This window comes from Dicentrarchus labrax, unplaced genomic scaffold (genome assembly GCF_905237075.1).
Source record: "Dicentrarchus labrax unplaced genomic scaffold, dlabrax2021, whole genome shotgun sequence".
Taxonomy (NCBI): domain Eukaryota; kingdom Metazoa; phylum Chordata; class Actinopteri; family Moronidae; genus Dicentrarchus; species Dicentrarchus labrax.
Window position 1 is genome coordinate 25,475,047 of NW_026136718.1, and position 13,929 is coordinate 25,488,975.

Sequence of the window (13,929 nt, forward strand, 5' to 3'; positions counted from 1 at the left end):
GTTAAAGGTTTAGAAAGAGAAACTCCCAAGATGCTTTCTCAAGTCCACTGACATCGTGGTGAAAGTGTGAGCCTAAAACTACATCCGTCTGTGTTTTTGCATACTCATTCAGAGTGTGTGGATGTGTAAATGGGGGTGTATGCATGTCTTAATGTGGGCAGAGGAGGACTACCTCCACAGCCAGGCTGTGATCAGACATAGACACACTGGTGTTGCGGTGCCAGCACACGTGCATGGTGGTGTTGGCACGGTGGTGTGTCTGCTTGTCCAGTGAAGTACGGGAGGAGTTCATGTCATCCTCCGACTCCTGCTCCAGAGAGACCTCGTCAGACGATCCTGAGGGAGGAGGAGGAGAAGTAGGGGGAGGAAGAGGGAGAGGAAGTTGTTTGGAGGAAAGGGATTAACTGTACGTTTGAATGCGTGCTATATCCCACAGGAAAAACTTTCAATGACTCAGCAGAGTATAGAAAAGTCACATAGAGCACACGTTCCCACTCAGTGAGCTCTGTAGTTACTGTACATCTTCTTCACGTAACACTGAGGTCAGTAAAAGCTCTTACGGTTGGAGTGATCGCCGAGTCCAGCGCCAAGGAAGATGCTGGATTTCTCTTGGGACTTCTTGGCCATGTCAATAGCAATGTTCAGATCCTCAATCCACTTCCCCATCTCCACTTTAGAGCTGAATTCACAAAGATACAGACAGAAGAGAGGACAACCGTGCACTGGTTACAGTACAGATAGAAAGTAAAACCGCAAATTACAACATGGCAAAAAAACACAACACAAATTATTTGAACCTATTCACTTAGATTTGTTCATTTTCTGATACTAAACGTTAGCAATTACAATCTATGATACCCGAGTCTTCATAGGGCTATGTGATAAGACTATATTTTGTGTGATGATAGAAAAACGTCTATGGTTTCATATTTTGCTCTATTGTTTATGTTGTTGCCTCAGAAATCACACTTTTACGGAGTCAGATAAGAAAAATATGCGCTCTGAGGCAGAGTTGCAATACAAAATACCCCCCCCGTTTCTCTCTCCAGCAGTTTGTTTTAAAGTCGTGCGGAGGAGGCTTGTTGTTAATGAGTCTGTCAGATCAACATTGAAACCAACGTGGTACAGAAGGCTTTACCTGAGTGACCCGCCCAGATAATTAAAGTATTACAAGTCTTGTATGTAGGATACAGTGAGACAATAATATGTTTGGTACAAGCTTAATGAAAAGGATCTAAATAAAAAAAAAGATTAATAATCAAATATGAGCAAGTACCTCTTATCTGTGGAGTATACTGCACAGTCCTAATTCTCTGTATACTACTGAGACACACTACAGTTTAACTTAAACTTTTACTTTTATCTCCCCTCCTCACCTGGCAGCCACTACAATGGTCCTCTGAGCAGAGTAGATGGTGAAGCAGTGGGGGACCGACCACTCATTTTCACTTTCCTCAACCTACGAACAAAAGAGAAAAAACATAAGCCAAACATTGGAATCATTCAGTGTAAACATATTTATTTACAGTGAATGAGAGCTCAGGAATGGAGGTGGGGAAAGGTGAGTCTAACTCAAGTCCCAGGCGGATCTGCCAAAGAGCCTCTAATGAAGCACCTATACGTTTCTGTGTGGAGGTAAACCATGGTGAGTCCACATCCTGCTTTTCTTTTAGCCTCCTACCAGTACCCGAGACCAAAACACACCTATTAGTGTCGCCTGATCATCATCATCACCACATCATGATGTCCTGCTTATATCTCATCATTTGAGATGTCCATGGGGTTATTTTGGCTTAATAAATGTCTACAAACAGCAGCAAAGGCTGACATGATTCTGCATCTTGAGCAAACTGCTAGGTGTGCTTTTTGGTGATTGGTCTACACAAGCATGGGAAAAGAAGGGTAGGGTTTGGGCATCCAAGCTGGCAGAGTTCAGAGGACTTACCGGTGCATCCAGCACTATGAGCTGCAGCCAGGAGTAAAGCAGAGACATGCAACGTTAGGAGACCCAGGCCCTCCCTTCTCAAAATGCTGCCACACTGTTTAGATGGTACTGAGAACCCCTAACCTACACATCTCACCATCAGGTGTTACTATTCTTCTGAGAGTGTACCCAGAGCTTTACAGGGCTGATGAAGGTTAACGAGAGTCAAAAGTTAAAACTAGAAGTTTATATACTCACTATCATGCCGTGAAGGGGCAGCTGGCCGTGCACTTTGAACTGATTGGTTGCTGTAACACCTTTGCTTGTGTAGAGGAGCATGTCTGAGAACTGAAAAGACAACAGAAACATTTAGAGTTTGTTTTAAGTGCACTGATTTGTAAGTGTTGAAGCTTTAATTTTTCATAACAGTTTAAGTTATAGCAGTTTTGTACTAACCAGGAAAAACATTCTCTGTTGCAGTCCTTTCTTGGTAAGCTTGTACAGACATCCCTCTCGGATGAACTCCTAAAAACACAAAAAGCTTGTCAGATACTGTGTTCCACTTTCACCCAGCACCCCCTACCATTTGCTCGCTGTTATTGCACTCACCCTGCCTGGTGCTGTTAGGTTCTCTATACCAATCAGGTCTCTCTGCAACTCTGTCAGCTTCTGGAAATTCTCCAGCCGGATCAGACTACTCTGGAGCTGAGTGGCAATCTCAGCTACTTCCTTCAGAGCCTCTGTAAGGAAACAAAGACAATGTGACTTTCAATTTGTAGATGTTTTGTATAAAAATCATATTTCCAAGAATAATAATATGAATAATAATAATAATATGAAGTAAAAACACACATATCTAGCCAAATAGCACTGGAAGAGTGATAGGACTTGCACTGGAGCAACATTATTTCTAAGTGCAGAAACAGTAAACATGTTTTGGAAGGCAGGCAACACTCTTTTACCTTTAACATATTTAATAAGAAATCTTTACAACAAAATCACACTACATAATATCTGCCTTTGCGGCATATCGACACTAACCTTCTGGCTACCTACTGGGAAGAAAAGCACAGAGCCCAACTCCAACATGAAGTTACAATGAATAGTTAAAAACTGTTTACATTTGTAAATGTTAGCTGTTGGTGCCATCAGGGGGAAGAGTAAAGCTGCTTCCTTGCACAAACTGCATATTTAAAAGCCATGAAAGTTGTAAAGGCAGTACAATGTGTGTCATGTATCCCGTCAAGAATGTATGATTCTGTGATCTCCAAAACGGACACAGTGACTCAAAACGCAAAAATATAATTTTTTGTTTACTATATAAAATGTAATAATGTTTATACAATTTCTAGCTGAGCAGTTCTAGCTGAATGTTGCGTATGGAATTTGTTGTGCAAATCAAGCTCATTATTTAGTTATCAGGTAGTAAAAGTGTTAATATAATACAGGTTTGTGGGTGATGTACAGAAAAAGTGAGATGGTATCATTTTGTTAACATTAAAAAAGGTCCAGTGTGTAGGATTTAGTGGCGGTGTAGTTGCAGATTACAACTCACTCGTTTCACCCTCCCTTTCCAACTGTGAGGGAGAAAAAAAAAGTACGCAAACAGCCCTGTGTTTGGTTTGTCTGTTCTGGGCTACAGTAGAAACATGGTGTGTCAACATGGTGGGCTCCACGGAAGGCGATCCATTTGTAGATATAAAACGCTCATTGTAAGGTAAAAAAACCAATATACTGATTGATGAATAATCATAAACTAATAACTATGAATATTATATCTGTCAATAGATCCTCCTAAATGTTACACACTGGACCTTTAACAGGGACATAAGCTTTGGAAAACTGACCCTTGCAGTCGTCGTGATCACGGTGTGTGGGAGAATAATGCTTGCATAGTCTCTCCAGGATGAGTTTGTAGTGCATGAGGCGCTGGATGGGCTTGAGCAGGAACGTGTTGAGGGGCAGGTAGCAGACTTTCTGCAGTTCAAACTCTTTGTAGACTGTCTCCAGCTTCTTCAGCCTCTTGGTAGCTTTCTCCAGCTCTGTTAACACCTCATCGTGTTTCTGTAGGTAGCTGGTGAATTCCTGAGGTTAACAATAAACATGTCCGGCATGAAATACAGGACATTCTGCTTGTCAGTCAAACATGTAAAGGAGAGCTAGCAAAGCACTGTCACCTTAAGAGCACACATGTTCCTCATCATCACATCACCGATCCTCTGGTAGTCCCCTTTGGCGTGAGCATTAGAGCGTCCCTCCCTGAGGAAACAGACAGATTTGCAGATTTTGTCTTTATCATCATCTCATTAGAGGCTTCCATACATCTCATCACACAGACAAACACTGAGCACCTACCAGAGAGCCAGCCTCTGGTCTAACTCCTTGAGGAAGCCTCGATGGAACTCATAGATGGGATCGATGTTGGAGAAGAGGAGGGTCATCAGGCCTTCGGGCATGGCGTTTTCTTTGATCACAGCGCTGCGGAACCACTGGGAGCAGGAGAGGGGCAACAGAATGTTGATGCATATATTCTCCTAATGAATAGACTGGTGTGTATATATGATGAGGGGAGAATGAAGGGCAAAAAACAAAAAGCAATAATATTCTGCTAAGAGTTTTTATACAGGCAATTGTTTCAAACTATAACACCTTTTACTTTACTCCTGTTCAAAAGACTCTACAAAATACATCCTGCTGTTCAAGACAGTGTGGGTCATCCAAAGCAAATCATTATCATCCACTCGGCCAAGTTTCCTTTGACTGAAGTTCTTTAGGAAGAAATTGAAGTTAAATTGGAAGACTTATTTTGGTCCCTGAAGGGCTGCCCCCGTAACCCTGATTGATTTGAATCCATCAATCCTCAATCACTTTTTTTTTTAGCTGAGTCATTGTACACAGTGCAATGCAGGATAACAGCATGGTAGTATATAAACCTTTACAAACCGAGTCCAACTATAGCTAACAATAAAACTAACTCTAATGAAGACAGGGTGATAGAAACAGAGGGCAGAGTGTCGCTGAGCAGCACGACTCGTTTCTGTTCAACACTCATCTTCAGTGCTGACCACTAACAAAGTTGGCTAAAGTGCAGAGTATTAACTATGACTAAGATGCACACTTTTATTTTCTCTGTGTGGAAATCTGATGTTCACCATCACAGATGATGAAAAAAAGGCATTAAAACGTGGGTGTTAACAGGTAGAACATTAAACTCCTGTAGGCTGTTATAGGAGTTTAGTGGGACTGGACTGTAACTGTGCCTAGGAGTCAATTATATACAGTATTTCTATATAATATATTTCTAAAAATTGGACATTCAGAGTCAAATTGGAGATTTCTGATTTGGGTAGAGCCCTAGTGCCCTGCCTTCAGAAATTTAAGGCATCAAATACCTTTTTCTGATTTAAGTCCCACAGGCATGAAGGCCATTAGTAGAAAGTCAGTATCTATGATATCTTTGGATGGAAAGAATCTTTATGAAGCAAAAGGTGGATCTTTCATTTGTTTAATGTAAAAATGTTTTTGTACTGAACTGAAAATCATTAAGATAAGCCCCAAGGGCCTGGTTTTAGAAAAAGTTATAAAGTTTTGCTTTTCTGTATATCTTTTATTTCATCATCTCCTTTGAAAAAACAATGTATACACTATACACTAGCTTGTTTTGTATTATTATTATTATTTACTTTTTTCTTATTGTTATCCTTTGATGCACATTATTAAATAAAACAAACCCAAACTGAACAGTTTTTTCAAAAACACTCACCACAGTGATGACCTCGAGGTCTTTCAGGTATGTTCGCTCTGTGGTCAGAATCTCTTTGGCAATGAAGTAGGCCTTGTCGGTGGGATATCGCTGAGGGAGAAGAGGCACAAAAGTTCCAAAACTGACTGATGCAAAACATTCCCACCATGAGAAAATGATCATCTTTCCTTCCATTATACTGACAAAAGGTTTAAAAATCCCATCCCGTTAAGAATTATAAGGAAGTTGTGAAATCTGTGGGTTCTGTGATTTCTACTCTTAAAAGAGTAGAGTTGTTATGAGGCGGGGGGTGGAAGGGTGGCATGTAAGCAGTGTACCTTCCTCCTGCCCTCCTCCTCCTCCTCTAGCCTGGCATTGCTGCCCACCTCGCTCAGGATGGGGCTTTGCAGGGGCGACGGGGCCGGGCCTGGCAGGCTGAGGGTCGACATCTGGAAGGAGGGTGATAGGCAGAGGGGACCTTTGGGCTGGAAGGGCGAGAGCTGGGGGCTGTCCACAACTGAATCTGAGGAAGAGGGAAATCAGAAATTAAAAGCTGTGTAAATAACTAAACCTTAAAGTAAGATTTGTGTAGGGGGCTTGGGAAAGTGAAAAATATTGAATCACAAAGGTTAGAGAATCTGCCCAAACAGGATAAACATGATCTTTTGAAATGGGTGGAGTTAGAGTCAACAATCTCCACAGCTCTCTACAAGAAGCGGAACTTAACACAAAAGCACATTCGTGCTATAATATGTTGCACACAGTCAAATACACAAAAGTAAGCTTCACTTTCACCTAATCTGTTTTTCTACAATTATCTTATTTCCTCTCTGAAAAAAAAGCGCACTGCCTAAGTGCTGCACATTATAACAAAAACAAGTGGAATGGTTCATCACACACATTGGCCACAAATGAAAGGGGAGACGGCAGAGTAGACCAGGGTAAGTAATGGTTCCCACATTTCTCCCCCTGCCATTGTTTTCAGAGCCCTCTGTAAGAAGGACAAATGATTCACTGCCAACTTATACGAGCCCGGTTCCAATTCAGACAACTGGCTCTGCTGCTTTTGTTCTGCCTGTGAGCTTTGCTACACAAAAAATCGGGAGACAAAACAAGCAGATGAAACGCTGGGCTATCCTCTTTACTGAGTCACAGGTCACCACAGCTGTTCTTCCACTTCTATTAGAGAGAAAAAAAGAAGTGGGGGAAGGCTGAGAGGGAAAAAAAAAAAAAAGTCACTGCACGACCCGGAAATAATTGCTCACGCAAAGACTTATCAGGAATGTGGCTTGTCTGGAGGGCAAATAGTTGTTTATAGTTTATCTGAAGTGCCCCACAGGGGACGACACGAGAGGGGAAGAGAACGGACGTCGGGCTCCGCAGCAGAGGGACGAGGGGTTTGCTGTGGAATGACTTGGCACAAAGCCTGTCCAAACAGGGAGCACACACACTCAGCTGGAATTAGGTTGAGGAATCTTGTGTACGAATCTGACCCAACCCCCAACAGCACGAGTTTGTTGCCTCACATATAAAAAGGAAAATGACTGCGTGTTGACTTGTTGCACATAGGCTTCTTTTTCTAATACACTGAAGCAGTCCCTACTAATAATATGATTAAGTTCTCTAGAAGAACATGATCCACTCATTCTGAAAAATCAAAGGACTGGCTAAAGTGAGGAGAACATCAGAGTTAGACAATTCAGAGTATGCCACTCCTATTTTTAAAGAATTTTATGTGAGGACAAAGGGATCACAAATTGGTCCTGCAGAGTTTCATTTAGTTTTAAAATTTTTTTGCAAATGATGAGGCTAAAACAGCACGTCTATTCACAATATTTTCAGTCTGGTGTCTGAATATAACCCTCAGAACATCAAGGGACTCTTTCTTCTAACACACACACACACACACACACACACACACACACACACACACACACACACACACACACACACACACACACACACACACACACACACACACACACACACACACACACACACACACACACACACACACACACACACACACACACACACACACTCACACACACACACACAAAACACTACTGCAAGATTGTGGTCAGAAGACAGATGTAAATTGCATGCACAAACTTTCATTTTAGCCGCTAGAAGAATATGTAACACCACTGGTTTCTGTTAAAGCAGTTGAAAGAATCACCATCGAGTCTTTGATTTCAGTCTGCATCTCAAAAAGAATTTTAAGTCTGACATTCATGGTACCCAAAAGTGATTACTTTATTCTTGAGAGTAAAACATACAAACATTAAGTACAGGTTGTTTATAATAAGTCAATATACATGTTCAGGATTAAGTGATGATAACTTGATGCCTAAGTGCAGTTAGCTTAGATGGTTATAATTGTCAGCCCGTCAGTAATTAAATCTTTAGTTGAGATGTGGGAGAAATCACATGGCAGAAAAAGAATCAAGGCAAAAATAAGAAGAAAAAAAAAGCCATCAAGACAAACCCTTCATCATAAAAACCAACTCTACACGGTCTACTAGGTAACTGATGGCGTCTGAAACTAAATGTTCCACACTCTCCAAGGTGACACAGAAACAACTGTTCACACTTGTAAATGTGAAGAGATTGCAGAAACACTTCTGAAAATATGTCTGTCTGTTGTTTGTCTGTGTTCTCAAAATGAAAAATAAAAATGGCTACTTGCCATCCTTCAAAATGACAATGAGAACTTCTGAGTATTTAACTATTGTTTTACTAAAGAGGAAAACCCTTGATTTAGATTGCCCACACAGATGTTCACCAGAAACATCCCACCACAACTGAACAGTAAACAGGAACGTACACCTGAGATACGCATGAAAGCATGTTGCTTGGAAAGAGTGAAAGTAAGTGCTTTAAGGCACTGCGGTGCAAGACAAAAAGAAGGCTCTGTAACATGCACAGAAAAGGCAAACTTTGCAAAAGCCAAGTGAAGTCTGCCTTCGGGCAGAGTAAAGTGAGCTCAAATAAAAAGGAAATTAAAAATCAGGCTCTGTAAGTCAAGACTGTTTTAAGGAAATGACATCAGTGAATTAATAACATAGTACTGATTAGCTTGATTTCAACACAGTATTAGCTTTTCGTGTTCTACGGCACAAAAAAATTCAATTTAAGACAGACTTGACAAGACATATCTTAAGGCCTGGAGATTGGATTAAAAAAAAACAATAAGAAAGCTTTGTGCATGCTAGCATATTAGCGACTGACCACATGATAGCAAACTATCGTTCCAATACCAATACTTTAAAAAAATCCAGCTAATATAAAAGAGAAATTCAAAGCTAATGTGCAAAAGACCCCTTTTTCCTTCCAATAAACAGAAAACCATCTTGTTGGTAACCTGACGATAGCCAATACCACAACCCCAAAACAGGCCAACGGCCACATGCCAGAAAAGAGACGCATCAACCTCCAACTGGTACGGATGTTTCAATAAATGCTTTACCTCCTATATACAAAAGGGTTTCCTGGAAGTAACAAACATGAATGGTTTCTAATGTTGAAAAGCGCTACATCTAAATGCTCTGTATTCTAAAGGAAGTACTACTGTGTCGAACACTGTGCTTCTGTAGCAACCTTGCTACAGTTAGCACAAAGCCTTACATACATGTAAGATGATACATTCATTTTGCAGAAAGTGGTGTTAACAGTGTACTTAAAGGCTCATTAGTACACTGCTTACATTCTTCAACTTAGCTCTACATAAAGCCAAAATGTTAGTTTGTGTCTATTATGGTGAAATATATTTGTATCCTTCAGGCATCTTAAACTAGTACATGCTGTGGTCTAGTCTGATCATGTGAAGAATGCAGACTACTGCTTCAGCCAGCAGATGTCAGTGAGGCACAGAAGTGGAAATGGAAAAGTGGCTCTATGGCATGTTTTGTTTTTTTAAATACAGGAGGCCTGTGAGGATCACTGAACCTGGACGACTGTCGGTTTTATTTTTACCCTGAGATTGGAGACATTAGATTAGAGAACCATTACTGTTTACCATCTACTGGAAAACACTACACTGCACAATAAGTACCATCTAATAAATGAGAATTAAAAGCCAGATGATGATTATTACTAATAATAACAATAGTAGTAATATATTTGTTAAGTACTTTGTAAGTTAAGAAATCACATTTTTAAGTGTACTTGTTGGTCAACTTATAGTTACAATATAGGTAGAAAATCATAAAAAAAAACTCTACATTACTTACAAATTTCCTTTAATCCGTTTCATTAAATTGAAACTATTAAGGCAATCAAATTGGAAGGTCGATGCAGAACATTATTTTTCTGACATCCTGAGTTAAATTATGTATTATATCATGTATTCAGCAAAAGATAGGCAAAACAAGACATTCCTATGCTAATGTGTTCATTATTTTTTTCAAAGGACGTGAAACATGTATTAGAAAGATATAAAGCTTCCAAAGTAAAAGCACAAAATGTTTTGCATTTTCTGGAATGCATGAGGGATTAACCCAAAATGCATTATCAACATTTGCTGTAAATAGGCTGAACATTGTAGATAAGACAACTGAAAAAGACAAAGAAAGACTATGTCATTCAAGAATCTCATGAAAGGCCCAAACTTGATAAGCCAAGCTTCATGAGAAGACAGGAGTGATTTAAAAAAAAAAAAAAAAAAAAGCACCACAATGTGACCATGGCAGGGGTACACCAGGTCAATCACTGACACATAGTAAAAGAACAGTGCTGCTGCAGAAAACCAACATATGGAACAGCAGATGCTTTCCTCCACTTCTCGGTAGAGAGAGTTAAATATAAAAGTATGTGACAGCTAACAACTGTACACTACAAAGATGTGCATCAAGGCAGATGGGAGTACAGGTCCAAGTACAAACATAAAGACAGCTGAACAACAGCGGTTAATTAATCAGCTTTACGCACAGTGCACCCATCTTTGTTATCAATTGTCTAATGATAAAAGTACTGTGAATACCAAGAGTGTGCTTGAGAGTGAGGTTAAATTGCATTATTAAAGAGTGAACTGTGCTGTTGCTACTTATTATAATTATTAATCACAATGTCACAAGTCACTATAATTTGGACAGCGGCCTCAAGTGCTATATGGATATGTGATTTACATTTTAATGTGAGGGGACCCAGAGGGGTCTGCAAGGGCCAGGGCCTGCAGGTTGTGGCACTGAAGGAGGAAACCCTCTATTCCACTGCTCCCTGTCAGAGGATTACTGTAAAAGAGATTCTGCTCAGGGGGAAGGACGCTGTCAGAGCCCCAGTCGGAGTCTGAATCCGAGCTGCTGTTCCCAGAGCCCTCAGTGGCTGTGGGTGGGTAGCTGAGCTGCTCAAGCTGCTCTACCAGGTCACTGAACTGCACAGCAGAGCTGCTCTCAGAACGCACAGAGTACGCTGGGAAGTTGACCATAGAGCTGGCCTCTGACTGGATGTCAGAGCCTGGCAGGCGAAGCGAGGAGGAGTCATTGCCTCCATAACCCACTGACATGGACTCACCTGCAGAGCTGAGCCCCAGGTTGTCCAGGGAGCTGCACTCAGAGCGGTTGTTGACCAAGGAGCTGGTCTCAGAATGACCAACAATGCTATCAGGGAAGGGATTATTATTCCCATTCAGGTCTTCAATGCCAACACTAAAGATCCGGTTTTTGCTAAGTTCAGAATCCTCAACATAATCAAACTGATCTACTTTATCATCAAGCCCAAAAGTGAAGGCTTCAGCTCCGCCACCGTAAAAGGAAATTTCAGTGGGATCATCATCTATGAACTCCTCAGTGACATGCAGCGGTGAGTTGGACATTGAGAACATGGGATTCTGTTTTGTACGCAAAAGCTCCGCCTCAAAAGCCTCAGGTGTAAGAACCCCCTTTCTCTTCCCTCCACCCCCTCCCACTGAGCACCCAGTTCCCCTTCTCCCACCATGCTCATTATCCTCATTGCCATTTTTGGAGGGCTGTGATTGGGAAGTGACGCTCTCTACACACACAAACAAGGGGCTGCAGTGTCCTGCTGCCTGATTGCTAGGGGCACCTTGAAAAGCGTAGTGAGATGGGGAAGCAGCCTTGACAGGTTCCTCCTTCGGAGGGCTGGGGGGTCTGGCGACTTGCAGAGGGGACTGAAGCTGCTGCTGTTGTTGCTGGTGGTGCTGCTGGGGATGCGCTGAAGACCGGCTCAGTGTGGACAAAGGCTGGGGCTGAAGTTGGAGTTCTGTTCTTGGGAGAATGCTAGAGATGTGCGCTGGGTAGAAGGACACAGTAGCGGAGGAAGGAGAGCCTGGGGCCCTGAGACTGTCATTGAATGACAAGCACTGAAACAATACAACACAGACAATGAAACGTGAGAAGGGAGGGAAGAAAAAGAAAGTGGAAAGTTAAAAAAAAAAAAAAAAAGGAGGAGACTTGTATTAGTTTATTCATTACAGTACACTATGTGGAAACATAGTTTCATTTGTTGCACAACTGCATCAACCTTGTAGCACCACTGACCTGTTTTGGCACATCTGTGGCCAGGGAGCGAGCAGACATACGTATTTTACTGTTCCTCCTGGACAAGAAACAATTTAATGGCAGAATTATTATCATGAATGCAGGGTGGAAACAATTCTTAGTAAGAATTAGTAAGTCAAACAACTTGTCTTTCTGATAAACAGTGCACATGCTGTATATGGAAACACATACCTCTGGTATGGCGTTCTCTTTGCTCCATTTTCCCTGACGTACTCCACAAGCTGCTTCTGGGTCCTTCCACTGACAGAGAGTTTTGAATTAAAACACTGAATAATTAAACAAGAACAAGAAGGTATCTAGACAAGAGGTATCTATAGAAAGCGCTAAAGATGACACATGCCTTTGTTTTTATGTAAGAATTGAATACCTGTATCTGAAGGAAGAGCCTCTAGTGAAGATGATAGCTTTGGATTTGGGTTGGGGTTGGTCAAACAAACGGAAAAATGAGTGGTATTCCACACAGATCTTCCAAAAGATTTTACATTGGTCTCGACTGGCCATCATAAACTCCAGTGTGTCCTGATGGGGGCCCTGAAAACAAACATTAAGAGAAAGACAATGAAATCACACAGTAAACCGGTCTCCTTCACAGTGGATGTTAAATCTGAGACACAGATAAAATAACAAAAATTCAACATTTTCTGAATTAAGTTCATTAATACATACATGAACCTCTGGGTGGAGCTTGATCAGGAAGCGTTTTCTCTTGAAGCTCAGTTTACGAATCTTGGACCAATTGAAGGTATTTATTTTTGTGTTGCCCTGGGAGAAAAAGGAATGTTAAAAAGGAAGAAATAACCTTCAGCAAACATTGTTAGGGACTGAGGGTCACAACCACAAAAGACAGCTGGTATGAGAGCAGCAGTCACCTGAAAAACCTGAAGGCCCATATGAGAAACAGCCAGATTAATTTTGGTGCCTTCCCGGTCAGCTGCTGGGTGGAAGCGTACGCCATACATCTCCAGTTTACGGGCAATCTCCAGGATTTGGAAATCTGATTCAGCTGGAGTCTGGCCCCTGGATTAGACAATAAAACAAATGAACCCTTGTGAGTCATATCATGCCATCATCAAGCATATAATACTACCATACAGACTAGAAAACGGTGATAAGCTGTCTCCAAAGCGGGGTTCCCCAAGGCTCAATACTTGAGGCTCTTTTCTTTCACTTTTACATGGTTTCCAAACAATCAAATTATATGAAACAATGAAATTACACATAGTTTTGCAGGAAACATCCAGTAAACTAAATAACTACATTACTGACATAAATTACAATGGATAACTGAATGGAAAAAAAAAAAGAAAAAAGAATACATCACACCAATCCTTAGGTCCCTACAGTTGTTTCCAGTGCATCGGTGAGTTTAAAATATTGTTGCACATCTATAAAATCTTAAACTCACAATTATGGACCTTGAATTTGCATTCTGAACTCACTTATTTTTAGCTTGTATCATCAATATTACTGCAACATTTTTGATATTGATTCTCCCACATGTATCAAATACCAAAAGTGCAGTTAAACAATTGTGTTCCTCAAACCAATAAGGTTAATCATCACAAATTAACCAGACTTTAGTGTGGAGCCTTGATTCCATTCTGCAAGCTTTCTCTATCACATCTTTAAACAACAGTTGTATCATGGCTTTTATTTGGAGAAGTGTGTCCTTAAATCTCTTATAACTTCGAGGATTTGAAAGGCATTATCTAAAACCATGTGATTACAACCAAACAGCATGTTAG

At 40.9% G+C, this 13,929-nt stretch overlaps 1 protein-coding gene across 2 annotated transcripts in view; it reads right to left on the reverse strand.

Moving 5' to 3' along the window:
- Nucleotides 1–13,929, reverse strand: part of farp2 (FERM, RhoGEF and pleckstrin domain protein 2) — a 29,644-nt gene that overhangs the window by 3,381 nt on the left and 12,334 nt on the right. The window contains exons 8-24 of one of the 2 annotated variants that reach the window (XM_051377091.1): nt 13,054–13,201; nt 12,851–12,946; nt 12,552–12,715; nt 12,356–12,424; nt 12,164–12,221; nt 11,709–11,985; nt 6,053–6,189; nt 5,688–5,777; nt 4,280–4,413; nt 4,102–4,183; nt 3,772–4,009; nt 2,534–2,664; nt 2,381–2,449; nt 2,183–2,272; nt 1,377–1,459; nt 561–679; nt 173–336 (exon numbers count right to left, since the gene is read on the reverse strand). In XM_051377091.1, coding sequence (XP_051233051.1) covers nt 173–336; nt 561–679; nt 1,377–1,459; nt 2,183–2,272; nt 2,381–2,449; nt 2,534–2,664; nt 3,772–4,009; nt 4,102–4,183; nt 4,280–4,413; nt 5,688–5,777; nt 6,053–6,189; nt 11,709–11,985; nt 12,164–12,221; nt 12,356–12,424; nt 12,552–12,715; nt 12,851–12,946; nt 13,054–13,201 — 2,149 coding nt within the window. Of the gene's footprint in view, nt 1–172; nt 337–560; nt 680–1,376; nt 1,460–2,182; nt 2,273–2,380; nt 2,450–2,533; nt 2,665–3,771; nt 4,010–4,101; nt 4,184–4,279; nt 4,414–5,687; nt 5,778–6,004; nt 6,190–11,708; nt 11,986–12,163; nt 12,222–12,355; nt 12,425–12,551; nt 12,716–12,850; nt 12,947–13,053; nt 13,202–13,929 lie in introns of both variants that reach the window. The other variant, XM_051377090.1, reaches the window with a different exon arrangement.